The 19513-nt window shown below is 42.9% G+C and overlaps 1 protein-coding gene across 1 annotated transcript in view; it reads right to left on the bottom strand.

The window, feature by feature from the left end:
* Positions 1–4138: 4138 nt before the first annotated feature.
* The window catches only part of PCSK1 (proprotein convertase subtilisin/kexin type 1), a 109152-nt gene continuing 93777 nt past the window's right edge, over positions 4139–19513 (bottom strand). Inside the window, exon 14 of the mRNA XM_033929194.1 lies at positions 4139–5724. Within this exon, the coding sequence (XP_033785085.1) occupies positions 5371–5724 (354 nt within the window). The 3' untranslated portion in view covers positions 4139–5370. The remainder of the gene's footprint in view (positions 5725–19513) is intronic.

The following is a 19513-nucleotide window of genomic DNA, read 5'->3' as shown; positions in this document are numbered from 1 at the left end:
TTTAACATGTATAACCTATAGAGTAATTGCATATGAAGCCTTTTAAGTGCATAAAAGCAAGTTTAATCACAAAAAAATCCTTTATAAACATATCACCTTAAAGCAAAGCACTTATACGGTCAATGCCTGATGCTGGCTTCTTACATGCTTTTGAACACTGAACACCTTCCTTGGTTGTCTAAGGTGGATTAATGTCATTATAGGGGTCCTTTTACTGAGCTGTGGCAAGAACAATGATCTTAGTGCACCTTTGCCAGGTCTTTGATACATGTTAAGGCTACTGTATTTTTACTGCAGCCGTAAAATGACCAATTTTCTATTTTTTTGTGTAAATGGTGATGTACTATGTTGCCATGTGAACACTTACTGCCACCCAATTTGTAGGTGGTAAGGGCTAATGCACTATTCCTGCTCTAATCAATTAGGCCTACTGCTGCCTAACTTGTTTTAATTGGTGCTACACGACATGGTAATTGACCGTGTTGTGTAAAACCAATTAAAATGTAATTACAAGACTGGTGCCTAAGTCCCTGGCAGCTAGCAGTGAATAGTAACACCGAAGCCTGGAAATGGACATAGTTAGGGGCAATGCCAGACTTTGGTGTCACTATGCACCGCTAGCCACAATTCTGATGGGACCCTAGGCGTTGGAAATGTAGGCCTGTGAAACCCTGGCCTGCCTTTCCAGCTCCTAGGATCCCGCCAAGCCTGTCAGTGACTGACATGCAGCAGACACCGGTTCTGTATTATATTTGGAATGATAAAGTATGTGAGATTCAGCTCATGTAGAACACATGCTATATAACATCATTAATACATTAATTATATAACTTAACTTCTTACCTATTCAAGTATTGATCCAGGAGAACAATACATTGACATTACAGCTTCCATAGAGTACCTATGTAATAAACCTCAGATGGGAAGCAGCTGAGACCATAACAGAGTCTCAATATCATTGAAAAGTTATGAAAAAAAGATCTTTGGCACAAATATTTGCTTCATGTATAACTCAGCCCATTCCATTAGGGATAAGGATTTGGCAGCAAGTGATACATTTAAGTGAAACACAGTCCGTCACATCCCGTAAACAAAATCTTTTCCAATAATTGACCCACAGCAATTGTATCACTATGAAGAATGAAAACAGAAGGCACCTGACAAGTTTTCAAAAGCATTATAACATGAATGGAAGATTTTGGGAAACACATTGATGAGATTGATTCACCCAAATTCTTTTCTTTGATGTAGAAGGGCAGTAGTACAGTAAAAAAACAACCCTAAAATAGTCTAAAATACCAATAATATTCATTGCACCACTTCTATTCTAAGCCTTCCAGTCATTACTTGACACTATCTCTGACTTAAACCTTCATTCTTGCAAACTTCATATGATCACCCCTATACTCTGCACACTTTCTACACACTTTTAGAAGAGCTACAATGGCTACCATTGAAAAAGAGAATTAGATTTGATCATTTGTATGGTTCATAAGGCTATATATGGATTAAATTCAAGGGGGTTAATTTCTGATATTAATATTATGAGATCTTTTAATAATTCAAGATCAATGCAGCATTTCAAATGTAATTTTCCTTCTCCTTTAAATGTTTGTTGTAAACACTTATATGAATCAAATTTTGAATATCAAGGACACAAAGTCTGGAACAGTTTACCTTCAAGTTTGCATCAAACTGAGTTTTATTATCAACTTAGGAAAATATTAACGACATACCTCTTTTCAATTAATCTTTCTTGACTATCTGCTTAACTTGTGAAACCTAATTTTGAGGGAATCTATACTGTAAACCGCATTGAATCCTGCTTAAATTTGCAGGGTATAAGAAACTGTATGGTATGGCATAAAGGACATTCCACAGAAGTATGGAGTTGTAAATTTACATGGAAAGTAATAGACTCGTGCTATATTAACATGGACTTACGTACACAATTCATAATTTAAATAACATAGGCTTAAAATTGGCGTCTTTATGGACTTTTCACACAGGCTTCCTGTTTTAAAATCAAGCATATTTTGAGAAAGAGAAAGTGTGAGTGTACATATCTGTGATAGTAAAGTGCCATTCTATGTCCCTTCCCTCATTCCCCAGTGTTATATACAGCAGCAAAATTTGGGCTTGAAAATTGAACTTGGGTCTCTGAAATAGCAATGTGCAGCACTACCAATAACTCAGCCAGTTCAGCCCAATCTACTTAGTTTTATTTGACAAAGTTTGAGAATATCATGTGGCTATATATTTTTCAAAAGTCCTTCATTTGGGTGAATCAAGCTTTAAGTGCGTTATATTAGAATACTTTTGAATTATGGTTCTTGAGGCTGTCCAGTTGATGCTGTGTCTGAGTTTGCTTGACCGACATTTCAGCCATCTTGCTGTGGCTTTCTTCAGGGTGACTCAAAATGGCTGAAACGTCGATCAAGCAAAGACAGATGCAGGACCATCCATTCAGCTGAAATAATCATGACATCAGCTAAGGGAGCACTTTTGAATTATCTCAACATATATGTTATGTTCATTACAAAAAACCTTTAATTCCATTGATTGCTGAGGTTGTAAGGAATTGAACTGATATGAGATGGACACGGCAGCAGATTATGTTTGGTGTTTTGTAGCAGTTGAGGTGGATCAAATACCTCATTGCTGCTCTTTCTTAGGATACTGACTGCCTTAAAATGAGGGGAGAGTAGAAAGACTAAAAGAACAAAAGAACAGGCATGATGAAATAATATACACAAACATTAGAAAGGAAGAATGGAGAAAGATGGCAAAATTTCATGGAAATATTCATGAGTTACAGGAATGAATCTAATTGTAAAGGTTAGTATGACAAGGTAAGACTTATAATGTTAAATATGAACTTCACTAACCAAAATGCATGCACAAAAAGTATTTGAAAATAAACCCTTATTTTTGGTGTTAATAGGACATAAAAGTTAAAAGCTAGTGGTAAATGCTTATTTAGGGCTAGATTCTATAAACAATGGCTAACGCTGTCTAACTCCAAGGCACCAATCGGTGCAGTTGTCAATCACCTGCTAGGTGTTGTTTACAGAATCACGCCTACTGGTGCGTAACTCACTTAGGCTTCGCTAGGCATCCCAATGTTAGGTGCTGGTATATTCTCTACCCCTTAACCATGCCCACTTTTCAGGTAGGCACCGGAAGGCGCCGGATTATATTCTGCGCGCAACTTCAATTAGTGTTAAATTAATTGCTTTAATTGACTTTCAATGGCATGTTCAATTAAAATGCTAATTAAAGTCAATTAAACAATTTGGAGATGTGCACGGAATTTGACTAGGTGTACCGATGTAGGTGCCATTTATAGAATCTGACTCTTAAACCACTTCAGAAGTAAACTGAAAACTAATAAATATGTGAAATTTAACAATGATAAATGACCATTATTTTGTCCATCTTCCCACCCTTATTAATTCACAGGTCAAATTTCAGTTCCTATAGTTGGCTGGTTTTTGCAAATGCCAGCCATAGTGTTATAAAAAATAAACACATGTATATTCAGTACCACTATACATGTAGTCAGTATACACCACTGCCTGGTGGTGAATGTATGTATACACTGAATGTATGTATACACCACTGCCTGGTGGTGAGTATACGTAAGGCAATTCTTTAGACTAGGTGCTAACATTTACCCATGCATTACATGTGTAAATGTGTAGAATACTAGCATTTATGTGCATAAATCTGTACTTACATGTGTAAATGCTAGTCTATAAAATACTAAATGGAGTGGAAATGGTAGACGTGAATTACTTGTTTATTCTTTCCAGAAATACAAAGACTAGAGGACCCACAATGAATCTACTGAGTAGCAAATTTAGAACAAATTGGAGAAAATATTTCTTCACTCAACATGTAACTAAACTCTGGAATTTGTTGCCAGAGAATGTGGTGAAAGCGGTTAGCTTAGTAGGGTTTAAAAAAGGATTGAATAATTTCCTAAAAGTCCATAATCCATTATTAAGATGGACTTGGGAAAAATCCACTACTTACTTCTGGGATAAGCAGCATAAAATCTGTTTTACTCATTTGGGATCTAGCCAGGTACTTGTGACCTGAGTTGGCCACAGCTGGTAACAGGACACTGGGCTTAATGGACTTCTGGCCTGTCCCAGTATGGCACTTATGTTCTTAAAAAATTGCATTGGCTTCCAGTCGCCTTGAGAGTTCAGTATAAAGCAGTGATGATTTGCCATCAATTTATGTAAGGAAACATCCCAGAATTGCTTAAAAGTAATTTACTCAGCTATATACTAAAAAGATCTTTGTGTTCTGAAAATTTAGCTTTACTGACGACGTCTGTGAACCCAAAACTTGTTGAGACCAGTAAAATGACTTTCTGTTGCGCAGGAGTTAAGTTATGGAACTCCTTGGTGGGTCAGATACAAAATTGCTATGAAAAGGGTAGGTTTAGAAAATTACTAAAGATGCAGCTATAGTTACTTTTGATAAATATGATGAACTATCCATGATCTTTTTTATCCACTTTATGTTATTTCCTTGAAGATTGTTTTTACGTTTATTTTACTATATGTTTATTCGACTATGTATTTGTTTTTATTATATGTTCATTTTAAATACTGTGTATGTAAATTATGTAAACCGTTCAGTTTTAAACGGTATATAAATTTTTAAAATAAATAAATAAATTATGCTGCCTAAACACACTTGTGAAACCTGCAGAGCACATATTTGCAAATGGGGCATACACAGAAACAGAGCATGGGGCTGGACCCAAACTCATGCATGTCAGTTACGGAAACTCTGGAATTTGTTGCTGAAGAATGTGGTGAAATCATTTAGCTTAGCGGGGTTTAAAAAAGACTGGATAATTTCCTAAATGCTAGTATTCTATAAAGGAAAGTAGTCATCTATATTCCCCAATAGAATAGGTTCCTGCAAGGTGTCTTGTTATAGAATTGCCCCCTAATGGCAATATTTAGCTACTATACATATAGCTAAGTGGTATAATTAGGAAAACCTTTTCATTTTCCTAAATTAAACTGCTCTGCTCTATGGATTAAGGCAAAATATGACTACTCTCTGTATAGTTAGGCAGAACATCCTTGTTTTACCTTAACTACATTCTGGCTCTTTGCAGATAGAACTAGGGCTTTTAGAGGTACCTTAGGTAGCACTATCCATATAGTGGAGCTAAAAATCCACAGACAGGGGAATTAGATGATTATGTATAAGTCACTTTAAGTGTTGCCCTTCAACATTTGCAGTGTACCTCTGTATGACATCACAATCATACAGATCAAGGAAGAGAAATACGAAAATCAGGGTCATGAATATTTCCAACTCAGTAGCATAGTTTCAGTTTTAGCTTTCTTCTCTGATGATATCCTGTAAGGCTTGCAGCAGTCTGTCATCTCTATGCTTGTAGGATTTGCTGTTATAAAACTGGTCAGCGTAGTCACCGTACATGTTGTCTTCTGAATTTGGTAACTGTGACTGTTTATTTAATTTCTTCATGGCTTGGTAGAAAGATTCATAAGGAATTTGTAACTTTTCTGTAAGCGTTGACTTTGATACCGTTTTTTGGGGCTTCTGCACGCCGAAAACATTTTGCAGTAGATGAAGCATGGCTTCCTCTTCTGCTTTTTCATTGCCGGTTTTTGTAGTGCTTGAAGTATTTACTGTGGTCTCTGAGTTTTCACTAAGGCTTGTATGGTCCTAAAACAGACAAGATAATCATTATATTAATAATCACTTGGCATAGCTAGTGAGAGATTATCTGTAAAAGATTAGCTCAACTCATAAAACCATTTCCAAAAGGTATCTTACACAAGAAGTCCAATATTCAGATAATGCGTAATATGAACCAGGAAGTTGTTGCCTTTCAAGCCTCAGGAAATTCATAACTCAGTCATGCATAAACTGAGCACACAGATTGTATTGACTTATATTTTACTTTGTCTATATGCTATTGCATTTATAAACTCTTTGATGTAATATCCTGTGAATTATTTTTAAAAAATATATATAAGCTAGCATAACATGAATCCAGAAAAATGGATCCTGTGAATTATTGTTTTGAAAACACATTATTGCATTCCTCGCCGGAGGTGAAGTGAAAACGGTGCAAGCATACAGAGAGAGAGGAAGCTAAGCTGATATATGTGGCAGTCCACTATTCCATGCTACTGAAAAACAGAAAGCCTGGATGGTCAATATTCAGCCAATGGAGGTGAGCATTTTGCAAGCACTGAATATTAGTTGGCACCCGCTTAGCTTATGGGTACCAGCCTAAACTCTTCTGATCCCCCCTCCCTCCCTCTAACTCTCCAGAATAGCAACCCTCCCTTTCTCCCCCCCCTAAGAAACATCAAATTTTCTCCCACTTCAAATCCACCCTCCCTCTCTTCTACCCCTGAACTGCAAATGACTTTCTCATAGAATGCCCCCCACCCCTATAGCTTCCTACCCCGCCTACCTTCCCGATCCTTGGTTTAGCAGAGAACGGACAGAAGTGATGTCCACTCATATCTGCCCACTCACAGCTGGCTGCCATGACCTCTATCATTAGCCTCAAAGTAGTACCAGAAGTATTGCAAGAGTGACACTAGAGATCACAGCAGCTATTTTGTCTACCTGTTCTCTGCTAGACAACAGGAATCAGAAAAATAGGCTCTGGAGGGCCTACAGGGCGTGGGGAATCTTGTGGAGGGTCAGTTGCTGCTCCAGGGGTAGGAAAGGAAATCAAAAGGAGAATCAGTTACTCTTCTTGGGTGTGAGAGGGAGGGAGAGTGGATCAGAATCACAGGGGGGGGGGCAGGAATTAGCTAGATACCCTTATGTGGGTCCCAGAGGGTGTTTCCTATCTGGTCAGGCTTGGATATTCAATCCTAGTGCCCGCATATAGCCTGGTAATGAACACCCAGATCTCACTTAGCTGGTGACAGTAAACATTAAAAATAAACCTGACTGTTGCTGGCTGAATATTGACCAGTAAATAAATAAATGAACAGGATGCAAAGATGGTGCCAGGGCAGACCACCCTAGGGAGGTAGCATAAGCAGAGTGGGGGAAAAGGAAAGGGCATAAGGAAAGGGCTAGGGAAAAATAGACAGACTACACCAAAGTGGGAGAATGGGAGATGCAGAAGAAGAGGTTAACTGCATATATAGGACCGCATGATAGTTCTATCTTTACACAGTCCTCCACCTGCAGTCATGTCTATCCCTAGTTTTAGAAAACACAATATTAAAGCACTACCCTTCACTGGCATAGGATTACCAGACATCCGGCAAAACCTGGACATGTCCTCTTTTTAGAGGACTATCCTGGTGCTTGGAGGGATTTCCAAAACCCAGCAGTTTGTCTGGGTTTTGGAAGACCCCATGCTTGGGGCCGCATCTGTAGGCCCTCTGCGCACGTGTGGCCGTCTATGCAAAGACGTCACACACGCATGCATGTGATGTCATCATGTCGACATCTGCGTATGCGTTGAGGCCCTCTAGACGCAGCTCCAAGCTCAGGGAAGGAGACCGGAGGTTTGAGCGGGGGCAGGACTGAGAGCAGAACAGGGCGGAGCTGGAGGGGTGGGGCTGGGGTGGATCAAGGCAGGGTGGAGCCAGGTGCCCTTTTTTAAAAAAAAAAAAAGAGTTCCAAGTTTCCAAGTTTATTCATTATTTGATATACCATTTATCAAAAATATACCTAAACGGTTCACAATTAAGAAATATGCATTAAAATGTAAATAAAACCAAACCAAATAAAAGGTATTGTAAATAAAATCATGGGGGGGAAATACGTACCAAATGTACTAACTGGAACAGAAGGGAGAAGGGGGTGGAGAGGTTAAAAAAATACATCAAGATAGAAAATAAGATAAAAGGGAAGGGCAATCTGGTAACTCTACACTAGCAGGAATGCAGTGTAGCCCTCTTCTCAGCTTAGAGGGAACAGAGGCAGTAACTCAAAAAGCCGAATATTGCACTTAACCAGCTATGAGTCAGCTGGCTCTGGAAGCCTGCAAATTCAACGTTGAAGCTTGGATGTGATCCAGCATTGAATTTATGGGTTTAGCGTCAGCAGTGGTCACAAAGTTCTGAGCACTGCCAGCTAAAATATCAACCTCTAAGATTTTGGAGATAAGTCTTCTCTGAAAGGAATTCTACATTTCAAGTTGGATTGGGTTTATTTTTTATTTTTTTGGACTTAAATGTTAACATGGCAGATCAGTCCAAGCTTTTTTTTTTTTTTAGATGGATTTTGTTTGATATGATTTTTAAATTCTGTTCTCATAATTAGCAATTCCCTTACTACTCTGTAAAATTGTGGGTCCGATATTAAAAGGGTTTACGCTCCTAACTTTCAGAGTTATGGTCATAAATTGGCCTCTTCGAAAATGTACTAGGGCTGACTGCCTAAGATTTAATGCTAAGAACGCACAGCGAACGCTGCGCACAACGAACTTTGTCTTGATTCGTACAACGGACTTCGTTTCACACAACGAAGTCGCCCGAGCTGCATCCTTCCGGGGTTCCTGCGGGGTTGGATCGCAGCGGGGTTGGTCGAGCCGCGAGGGTAGTCTCCTTCTCCTTACCTGCCCTGTCGCAGCACACAGCCGAACGGAAGTCTTCCTGATGTCAGCGCTGACGTCGGAGGAAGGGAGGGCTTTGCTTAAAGACATGAAAGTGGGCTGCAAAAACCTGAGAGAATGGTACAGCGTACCTAGGGTATGTGACACTCAGGGCCCATCATTTTTTACACCCCCCCGGCCCATCATTTTTTCAACACACACCCCCGCCCTTGGTATGCCACTGCTACGGTTCAAAAAGGCTAAGAAGCCGGCGGGAGGGGCAAAACCATACTTTAAGGAACACCCTCCCGATCTGGCTCTATTCCGCCCCCTTTGTGATGCCATCGGATAGCATTCTCGCCATTAGTTGTCCCGCCCCGTCCTTGGTACGCCACTGCGGTACAATTTAAGGGGTGAAGAGCTTTTGTGCACAAAAGAAGAGCAATAGAATGTGACGATCTTAAGGTGACCAAACAGGTCAAAAAGGTGATGGCAAAAGCTAGAAGGATGCTAAGTTGCATAGGGAAAGGTATGATCAGTAAGAAAAAGGAGGTATTGATGCCCCTGTATTACTCTGGTGAAACTCTGGGGAGACTTCATTTAGAATATTGTGTACAATTCTGGAGACCGCACCTTCAAAAAGATATAAAAAGAATGGAGTCAGTCCAAAGGAAGGCTGCTATAATGGTATTTGGTCTTCATCATAAGGCGTATGGGGAACAGACTTAACGATCCCAATATGTATACTTTGGAGGAAAGGCGGGAGAGGGGAGATATGATAGAGACGTTTAAATACCTACATGGTGTAAATGTGGATGAAGCGAGTCTCTTTCATTTGAAAGGAAACTCTGGAATGATAGGACATAGGATGAAGTTCAAAGGTGTAATCTAAAAAAATACTTTTTTATAGAATGGGTGATAAATGCGTGAAATAGGCTCCCAGTAGAGGTGGTGGAGACAAAAACTGTGTCTGAATTCAAGAAAGCATAGGACAGGCGCGACGGATCTCTTAGGGAGAGGAGGAGCTAGTGGATGCTGTGGATGGGCCATTTGACCTTTATCTGCCATTATATCTCGATGTTTCTGTGTGAAATTTCACTAAATGCCTACACTTAGCAGCATCAAATAGACGGGGGCAGATTTAGGACAATGAAAAATGTTAGGAGTTGAGCGCCGAATTTTAGCACCAGATTCATAAATTAGGCTCATAAATCTCGGAAAATGAATGGCAGGCCAAAATATACAGTATAAGCATAACTTTAAAATCCTGAATTAAGATTTACTTTCACCTGAAAATCTAGACTTCTAGTTCTGGTTGAAAATTGTGCATAAATGTAGGATCATAACGTTAGAGCATAAATTTAAGACTTTACCAGGTCAATATTCAAAATGATTCAAGCAGCCAGGATGACATGAGGACAGAATTTGTCCCTGTCCCTACGGTTAACCACAGAAAACCATCCCCATGTCATTCTTATGGAAAGCAGGAAGAATCAGAGTATGAATGGTCTCCTTATCTCAAGAAAGATATAGCGGCACTAGAAAAGGTTCAAAGAAGAGCGACCAAGATGATAAAGGGGATGGAACTCCTCTCGTATGAGGAAAGACTAAAAAGGTTAGGGCTTTTCAGCTTGGAAAAGAGATAGCTGAGTGGAGATATTATTGAAGTCAACAAAATCCTGAGTGGAGTAGATTGGGTACAAGTGGATCGATTTATCACTCTGTCAAAAATTACAAAGACTAGGGACACTCGATGAAGTTACAGGGAAATATTTTTTAAAACCAATAGGAGGAAATATTTTTTCATTCAGAGAATAGTTAAGCTCTGGAATGCATTGCCAGAAGTTGTGGTAAGAGTGGATAGCGTAACTGGTTTTAAGAAAGGTTTGGACAATTTCCTGGAGGAAAAGTCCATAGTCTGTTTTGAGAAAGACATGGGGGAAGCCACTGAATGTTGCTACTCCTTGGGTTTTGGCCAGGTACTACCGTGAGAACGGGCTACTGGGTTGGATGGACCTAGTAAGGCTATTTTTATGTTCTTAACCACTGACCCTCAAGCCTTGCATTGGAGAATACTGGTGTAGAAGGACTGAGGTTGAGGTAGATATTAAAGAATGGCACAGGATGTTTTCCCGCAGTTATCCACAGGGACGGGACAAAGTTTGTCCCTGTGCCATTCTCTACAGAGTCCTGGCTGCTTAAATCACCTCTGATATTCAGCAGCATGTAATCTGTTAGTGCCGCTGAAAATCAGCACTGACTGCTAAACTGAAAGCCAACTATTTTATGGGTGATCTGGGGGCGGAGTGGGGCGTTAGTCGGTTAAGTGCCGATATTCAGCACTTAACTAACACTGGCTTTTACAAAACTGAGGTAGAGGTTTCTACTACGGGCTGGCGAGACAAATTCTCCGACGCTCATACCGTGGCTATGTGAAAGGAGCCCTAAGTTAAGTGGCCATATTGGACTGCACAACACACAGCCCTATCTTTATGTAGTATTGCTTACTTGGTTAAATGCTGAATATCGCACTTAACTGCATAAGAAGTGGTCAGCTGCATAGAAACATAGAAATATGATGGCAGATAAAGGCCAAATGGCCCACCCAGTCTGCCCATCCACAGCATCCACTATCTCCTCCTCTCCCTAAGAGATCCCACGTGCCTGTACTACGCTTTCTTGAATTTTGCAGCAATTTTTGTCTCCACCACCTCTACCAGGAGACTATTCCACGCATTTACCACCCTTTCTTTAACAAAGTATTTCCTTAGATAAACCTGGGGTATTCAATGCTGGTGCTTGGAAATGGCCAGGCACTGAATACCTAGGGATAATGTCAGTGGCTAAAATAAAAATTCACCATTACTGCTGAATCTATCCCTTATCATTTTTTTGAATGTCAGATCCTGTCTTTACATCTATTACCACTTGGTCATCATCATGTGGGGAAAGACTTGTAATTTTTATCCAGGAAGGTATGAATATGACTTCTATTGCAATGTATTCTAGGCATTTTTGATATTTTTGCATTCATTTGATGTCATTATGAGGACACTTCTAGTGAATTTCAGTGTAACTGGGTTTATACTTGCAGATGGTTTTGATGTGAGCATTTCCACCAGACTTAGAGCCGGTGTTACAGCTTACGCCAATTAGTATTTAAAATCTGTTCCACTGACACCCCATTATTTCTTAGTAAATTTTTAACACCCTACACTCCCTAAATCAAAATTGTCTAAGAGTTCCTATTTTTCCCCATTTAAATTTTTATTGTCAAATGCTTAGTATTTATGATTAGCGTTTTATCAATTTTTAATAAAACTTGAAACTTGACTTGACTCTGTAATCTGTTCAGGAAAGACAGGGTAGGAAAAAAGGAAGGGGAGTAGCGTTATATGTTAAAGATCACATTAAAGCCACACAACTGCGGGATCTGCAGGGCAAGGAAGAGGCACTGTGGATCAATTTGGAAAGAGGGAATGGTGAATATATTTACATTGGTGTGATATACCAATCACAGATGGAAGAAGTGGACAGAGATTTAATAGTAGACATTCAGGCCCTGATTCTGCAAAGTGCTCCCAATTGTAGGCAGCTGTAGGCATCCTACAGCTGTCTAATCAGCCAATCGGGAAGCACTTTTTCTAAAAAAAAAAAAAAAAAAAAATGCTCCCCAGGCAGGCCACCTATATTGAAGGCACCGCCAGGGAGCCTAGAGAGGCCCGCAAGCCCGCCTAAGGCTAGGCGGTAGCCTTAAGCGAGCCTAGGCAGCCCTCCTATAGCGGGAGGGGCCTTAGGCGCCTGGACCAATCAGGCCCTAGGATCCTGTGGGTTGGGCAGTGAAAGGGTGGGCCCGCCTCATTTGAATGGAGGCGGGCCTGCTGGCTGGATGGTGCGAGTTGCCGTCCGGCCAAATTGGAGGTAAGCCCAAGGAGGGGTTCTGGGGTGGGGACTTTTGATGGGGGTTGTCTGGCAGGAGGACTTGGGTACCCTCCTGCCGGTGATCTTAGGGGGGGCCGTTGGGGGGGTCCGGCAGGAGGAGTTGGGCACCCTCCTGCCGGCGATCTTCGGAAGTGGGGCCATTGGGGGGGCCAGCAGGAGAGGTTGGGTACCCTCCTGCCGGCGATCTTAGGGTGGGGGCTATTGGGGGTCCGGCAGGAGGAGTTAGGCACCCTCCTGCTGGCGATCTTCAGGGGGATGGGTTCTGTCGGCAGGAAGAGTTGAGCACCTTCCTGCCGGCGATTGCGGGTTTTGTCGGCAGGAAGATTTGGGCACCCTCCTGCCGGTGATCTTCATGGGGGGTGGCGTTGGGGGGGTTCAGGGAAGGGGTTGGGGCATTTTAAACCTGATTCTGTAACCGGCGTCTGCAACATGGACGTTGGTTACAGAATCGGGTTAACTTTGGGCGGGTGTAAGCCCGATTCTATATAGAATGCCCGGGTTGGCATCCTATGTATAAAATTAGAATCCAGGCCTCAGAATATATCTAAAAAAGAGGAAGTTTTACTAATTGGTGATTGTGACATGCTGAATGTTGATTGGGGTATCCCTATTGCGCGGTCTTCTGTAAATAAGGAGATCCTGGATTCTCTACAAGGAGAACTGTTCCATCAGTTGGTAATGGAACCCACGTAGGATGGGATCATACTGGACTTACACACGGGAAAGTGTTTCTGATGTTATAGTGGGTGATCATCTGGCATCCAGTGGTCACTGCATGGTACAGTTTAATATTAAAATGGGTATAGAGAGGGCTCATTCAAAAGCAAAGGTTCTAGACTTTTAAAAAATGAACTTTGTTCAGATGGGGGATTACGTCAAGGAATTGTTGTCTGGATGGGAACGTCTAGAAGGAGTGGAAATGCAATGGGCAAAACTGAAAGGAATAATTGCAAGAGCAACAAACCTTTTTGTGAGGCAAGTAAGTAAAAGTAAGAGGAAAAGAAGGCTGCTTTGGTTCTTTTTTCATTTTCATTTCATATTCCTTCATGTGAGACTGGCATAAGAAGGGAATGGAGACATTATTGCTGGGAAATCCAATCAGGATTAAATACCATGGCTACCACCGATATTGACCTAGTGTCCTTGCTTCAAACCTAATGCCCCTAGCCACGAGTGTGTGCTCATTCCACCCTCCCCCACAACATTTGATGTATATTCCCAATGCTTTTCCATTACACTGTAAATGCCCTCTGTCTTTCCCCCTCCCAGCAGTTTACTGTATACACACAATTACCATGTACCTCTATAATTATATTGTTTCTACCCTACAATATAGAATGTACCAATACCCCTGTACCCCAAACACTGTGAATATACTTCTGCAGTGGCATACCAAGGGGGGGGGGGCGGGAGGGGCGGTCCGCCCCAGGTGCCAGCCCTGAGGGGGTGCTCCCGGCCTTGCCGTTCAGTCCCCCCCCACCCCCGAAGGACCGCTCGCCCCACTGATCTTCCTGCACCACCTGTGAAGCAGCCCGCAGCGTCAGCGATCCCTGAACTGCTTGGGTGCTGCTTCCTGCGCCACGGTCCCGCCCCTCCTCTGACATCAGAGGAGGGGCTGGACCAAGGCACAGGAAGCAGCACCTAAGCAGCGCAGGGATCGCGTTGCGATCCTGCTGCGGCTGCTTCATAGGTGGTGCAGGAAGGTCAGTGGGGCGAACAGTCCTTCGGGGGTGGTGGGGGGGACTGAACGGCAAGGCCGGGAGCATAGGTAGTGCTGCTTCATAGGTGGTGCGGGGAGGCCAGGGGGGCGAGTGGTCCTTCGAGGTGGGGCGGGCGGGCAGGCAGGCAGGCTTTCAAGGGGGTGGGGGGTGACAGGCAGGCAGGCAGGCCTTCAAGGGGCGACAGGCCTTCAAGGGGGGAGGCAGGCCTTCAAGGGGGGGACAGGCCTTCGGGGAGGTGTGCAGACCTTCAAGGGGGAGGGACAGGCCTTCAAGGGGGGGGCAGGCCGGCCTTCAAGGGGGGCAGGCAGCCTTCAAGGGGGGGACAGGTCTACAAGGGGGGGGGACAGGCCTACAAGGGGGTGGGACAGGCCTTCAAGGGGGGGAAAGGCCTTTGGGGGGGTGCAGGACTTCGGGGGGTGCAGACCTTCAAGGGGGTGCAGGCCTTCAAGGGGGGGACAGGCCTTCAAGGGGGGGACAGGCCTTCAAGGGGGGTGCAGGCCTTCAGCGGGGGTGCAGGCCTTCGGAGGGGGTGCAGACCTTCAAGGGGGTACAGGCCTTCAGGGGGGGGACAGGCCTTCAAGGGGGTGCAGGCCTTCAAGGGGGGGACAGGCCTTCAAGGGGGGGGGACAGGCAGGCAGGCCTACAAGGGGGGACAGGCCTATAAGGGGGAGACAGGCAGGCAGGCCTTCAAGGGGGGGACAGGCCTACAAGGGGGTGGGACAGGCCTTCAAGGGGGGTGCAGGCCTTTAAGGGGGGACAGGCCTTTGGGGGGGACCCTGGTTTAGAAGTACAAGAAGGGAAGGGGGTGTTCAAAGAGACGTGCATATGCCAAACTTTGGGGGGGAGGCCCTCTCCTCTGAAAATAGAGGAGAGGGAAAGAGATGATGGACCATGGGATTTAGGGAGGGAAGGAACAGAAAGGGAGGGAAATTGGACACAAGGGATGGTGTGGAGGAGTGATAGAGATACTGGATAGGAGGGTAATTGGGAAAAGAAAGGGAGAGATGGTGGACTCTGGGGTGGTGGGGAAGGAAGGAGAGATGCCGGATGAAAGGGTAGTTAAGAAAAGGTGGATCTGTGGAGGGAGATGAAAAAAAGGAAAGACACCAGACTTCCTGGGGAGGGAAGGGAAATGGAAAGGAAGGACAGAGTTGGCAGATAGATGGTTAGCATGCAGAAAGAAGAAAGAAGGAGACCCTGGCAAGCAAGTTATCAGAAGAAAACCAGAGCCTTGGACCAACAAGATTTGAAATATAACCATACAACAAAAGGTAGAAAAATTAATTTTATTTTCTGTTTTGTGATTATAATATGTCAGATTTGAAATGTGTATCCTGCCAGAGCTGGTGTTGGACTGCAAACGTGAGCTAGGATTTAACAGAGAGAGGAAAAGTCCTTTTTGTTTCTTTATTTTATTTACACCATAGCGCCAGTGTGGTTAGGAGAAGCCAAAGGGCGTGAAAAAGCTATAAAACCCACCAGGAGTTTTGAAAAAAATCACCCAACTGGGCAGGAAAATCGAATTGAAAAACCAATTCAATAGGCTGAATCGAATCAAAATTTTTTTTCTTGAATCTGGCAGCATTAGTTTGCGCTACTGTCTTAGACTTTAGGACCTGGGATTGGGTAGAGATTGCATCCTCAGTACTTTATAATGCAAGTGAAACGAGGAGTTGGTCAGACTTTTGAAGGGTCTGCAGAAAAAAAATATTGTATAGGCCGGGGACATGAGACAGCAGGAAATGGGAACTTTTCGTCCTTCTATTTTTGTGAATTGAAAGGCTGAGGATGTCAGAGAGTTCAGTTAAAATATGTGCTTTATTAGAAAATATAATAACGTGTTTTATAAAGCATAAAACAGCATAGCTGGCCTACCCAGTGAGGTGTTCCTAGTGGTGGTGGTGGCAGCAGCATGTCAATGTGTTGAGAGGAAGAGGTGGTCTGGGAAATTCTGCTGAGCAAACTCCGGGCCCATTTCCACCCCCCAGTTAGTCCACTCCACTCAACTGGTTCACACACTGAGTGGGTCTTTGGGTGTTGTTTTGGGATCTCTTCCAGTGGTTTATCAGTATCTCCTTCTGGTCCAAGGAAGGAAACTTTGTTATCCTTAGCATTGACCTACAGAATATGTTTGTAACAGTGCTGCTTGTGTGGCATTAGGCTATGTAGTGATCGAAAGAAAAAAAACAGACCTTTGCACATTTTTGCACTATATGGTGGGTGTATGAGGAGATTCACATTTCCTGCACAGCTAAGTCCATGTGAAGTTACCTTGTGCTGTATTTGACATCTAGCAAGGTCTCTGTTTGAAAGGAAAGATCTAAACTTAAAAATGAAGTGGCCAGAAGTTATGGTAAAAGCAGATAGTGTAGCTGGTTTTAAGAAAGATTTGGACAAATTCCTGGAGGAAAAGTCCATAATCTGTTATTAAGACATGGGGGAAGTGTCTGCTTGCCCTGGATCGGTAGCATGGAATGTTGCTACTCTTTGGGTTTTGACCAGGTATTAGTGTCCTGGATTGGCTACCATGAGAATGGGCTACTGGGCATGATGGACCATTGGTCTGACCCAGTTAGGCTATTCTTGTTATGTTCTCATCTGTAGGGGCCTTTGTTTTCACTTTTTATTTTAATGTATTTTTTTTCTGGGAACTTATCAATGTTTTTTTTTATAATGAAAGAGAATTAATGTGTGTGGGATGAGGGGGTAACTAATTTCTTCAGCTAAATAATTCAATCCACTTCAAACAGACATAGGAGAACTCAGGCACCATTCACACACCCTCCAACCAAAAATGTCAAAAGAAAAAAACTGTTCGACAACCTCCTAGCCATTCGAGCTGCAACACTCGACCCCCAACTCTACAACCAATTGACATCGACCACAGACTGCAAAACCTTCAAAAAGAAATAAAAACCCTTCTATTCAAAAAACACATAAAACCGAACTAACACAATCAGAACTGTCCCAAGCATCACCTGCAACTACTCCATATGTACTTCTGATGTCATGACAATTCAGACATAATTTATGTCATGTTATGTTTGGAATATAAGAAAATTTTCACTGCCTGTTTCTATTCTGACCATTTATTCCGTTTCATGGTCATTACAAAAAATATTTTTTTACATGGGGGGGTGTCAAAAAATGATGGGCCCTGGGTGCCACATACCCTAGGTACGCCACTGTACTTCTGTGACCTGTTCTGAGCTCCTGGGTAGGACGGGATATAAAACTGAAATAAACAAATAAATAAGATGGTACCCCAAAATGTAAAGCCAGTATTGTGGTCATTTATGCACAAATTTGCCACATAAATATTAGCACCTTCTTTATAGAATAACACCCCTCCCACACACATGTCTTTTGGAGGGAGTAGAGATTTTGGACAGATGAGTGCGCATGCTGCAGATCCACAGCAGCGAACAGCAGAGGAGAGGCAACTTGGTGATCAAAAGCTGCTGGGTGACAGTTCAGAGGGACCCACACTAGCTAAGAGACCACCGCAAAAGAATAGCAAAAGCAAAGATCAGCTGTTTGTGGCCCTGCTTAAGCACTCGAGAACTGCAGCTGCTTCTCAAAATCAGAAAGCAGGACTCAGGATATGAAAAGCAAAAAGAAAAAAAGAGACTGTATGGCATTCAAAGAGAGGAGGAGGGGAGAAACAGAGTATACTGTGATGATTGTTCCTATTTGCAGAAACAAGCTAGAAGGCCAAGAAATGAAAAGGTTTAATAAACTGGATAATTACTTTGGTAAATAAAGGCATGAATAAATATTGAAGCTCCATTACCCTCTTGCCAACTGCAGTGGTGAAGCCCCACCCCCTTGCTAGGAAACATCATCAACCTGGGTCCATATCACCTATACAAGAGGGCTGACCCATTTCATGGCCCTTCACGTGAGACTAGTGTTGCCAGATTTTACGAATGTAAAATTCGGACACTCTAGACCCACCCCAAGGCCTGCCCATCTCCGCTCCATTCCCGCCCTAGCTCCGCTCCCCGCTGCCTGCTTTGGTCGGGCAGGAGGCTTTCCAAAACCTGGACAAAGTGCCAGGTTTTGAAAAGCCAACCGGACATGTCGGAACCCCAGACATGTCTAAGGAAATCTGGACATCTGGTAACCCTATGTGAAACGCGATTGAGAAGGGAATGGTCCAGGAGACATTATTGCTGGGAAATTCTGTTCATAAGCTAAATTGTTTTTTAAAATAAAAGTCAAACATTTTTTACTATCTTAGACTAATAATTTTATATTATTTTAACTGCAAAATACATTGCTTCTTACTTTGCCAACCTGAAGCTAGGCTTCAATGCTAAGAAATGTAAGGTCATGCACCTCGGAAGCGGAAATCCATGCAGGACGTACTTCTTGAACGGAGAAACTTTAACTAGGACTTCAGCAGAACGAGATTTAGGAATAATCATCAGTGCAGACATGAAAACTGCCAATCAAGTGGAGAAGGCTTCATCTAAGGCAAGGCAGATATTGGGTTGTATCAATAGAAGTTTCGTCAGCCGAAAGCCTGAAGTCATAATGCCGTTGTACAGGGCCATGGTGAGACCTCATCTGGAGTACTGTGTGCAATTCTGGAGGCCACATTACAGTAAAGTGCGCAGAATTGAATTGGTTCAGCGGACGGCCACCAGGATGATCTCGGGGCTCAAGGGTCTCTCGTACGAAGAGAGTCTGAACAAATTGCAGCTCTACACTCTTGAGGAACGTAGGGAGAGGGGAGACATGATCGAAACATTTAAGTACCTCACGGGACGTGTCGAAGTGGAAGATGATATTTTCTTTCTCAAGGGACCCTCGTCCACAAGAGGGCACCCGCTCAAACTCAGGGGTGGAAAATTTCATGGCGACACCAGAAAGTATTTCTTCACAGAGAGAGTGGTTGATCATTGGAACAAGCTTCCAGTGCAGGTGATCGAGGCAGACAGCGTGCCAGACTTTAAGAATAAATGGGATACCCATGTGGGATCCCTACAAGGGTCAAGATAAGGAAATTGGGTCATTAGGGCATAGACAGGGGGTGGGTAAGCAGAGTGGGCAGACTTGATGGGATGTAGCCCTTTTCTGCCGTCATCTTCTATGTTTCTATTTTTTTTTTTTATAGAAAACCTGGCATTTTTTTTCAAAACCTGGCATTTTGTCCAGGTTTTGAAAAGTTTCCAGCTTGTGATGGCATCAGGAAGGCATCTGTTCATGCGTGGATGCAACGTAGTGATGTCACACATATAGGTACATGCATGTGATTTCATCACCTCGC

This window comes from Geotrypetes seraphini, chromosome 1 (genome assembly GCF_902459505.1).
Source record: "Geotrypetes seraphini chromosome 1, aGeoSer1.1, whole genome shotgun sequence".
NCBI lineage: Eukaryota > Metazoa > Chordata > Amphibia > Gymnophiona > Dermophiidae > Geotrypetes > Geotrypetes seraphini.
This window is presented reverse-complemented; position numbering and strand designations above follow the sequence as displayed.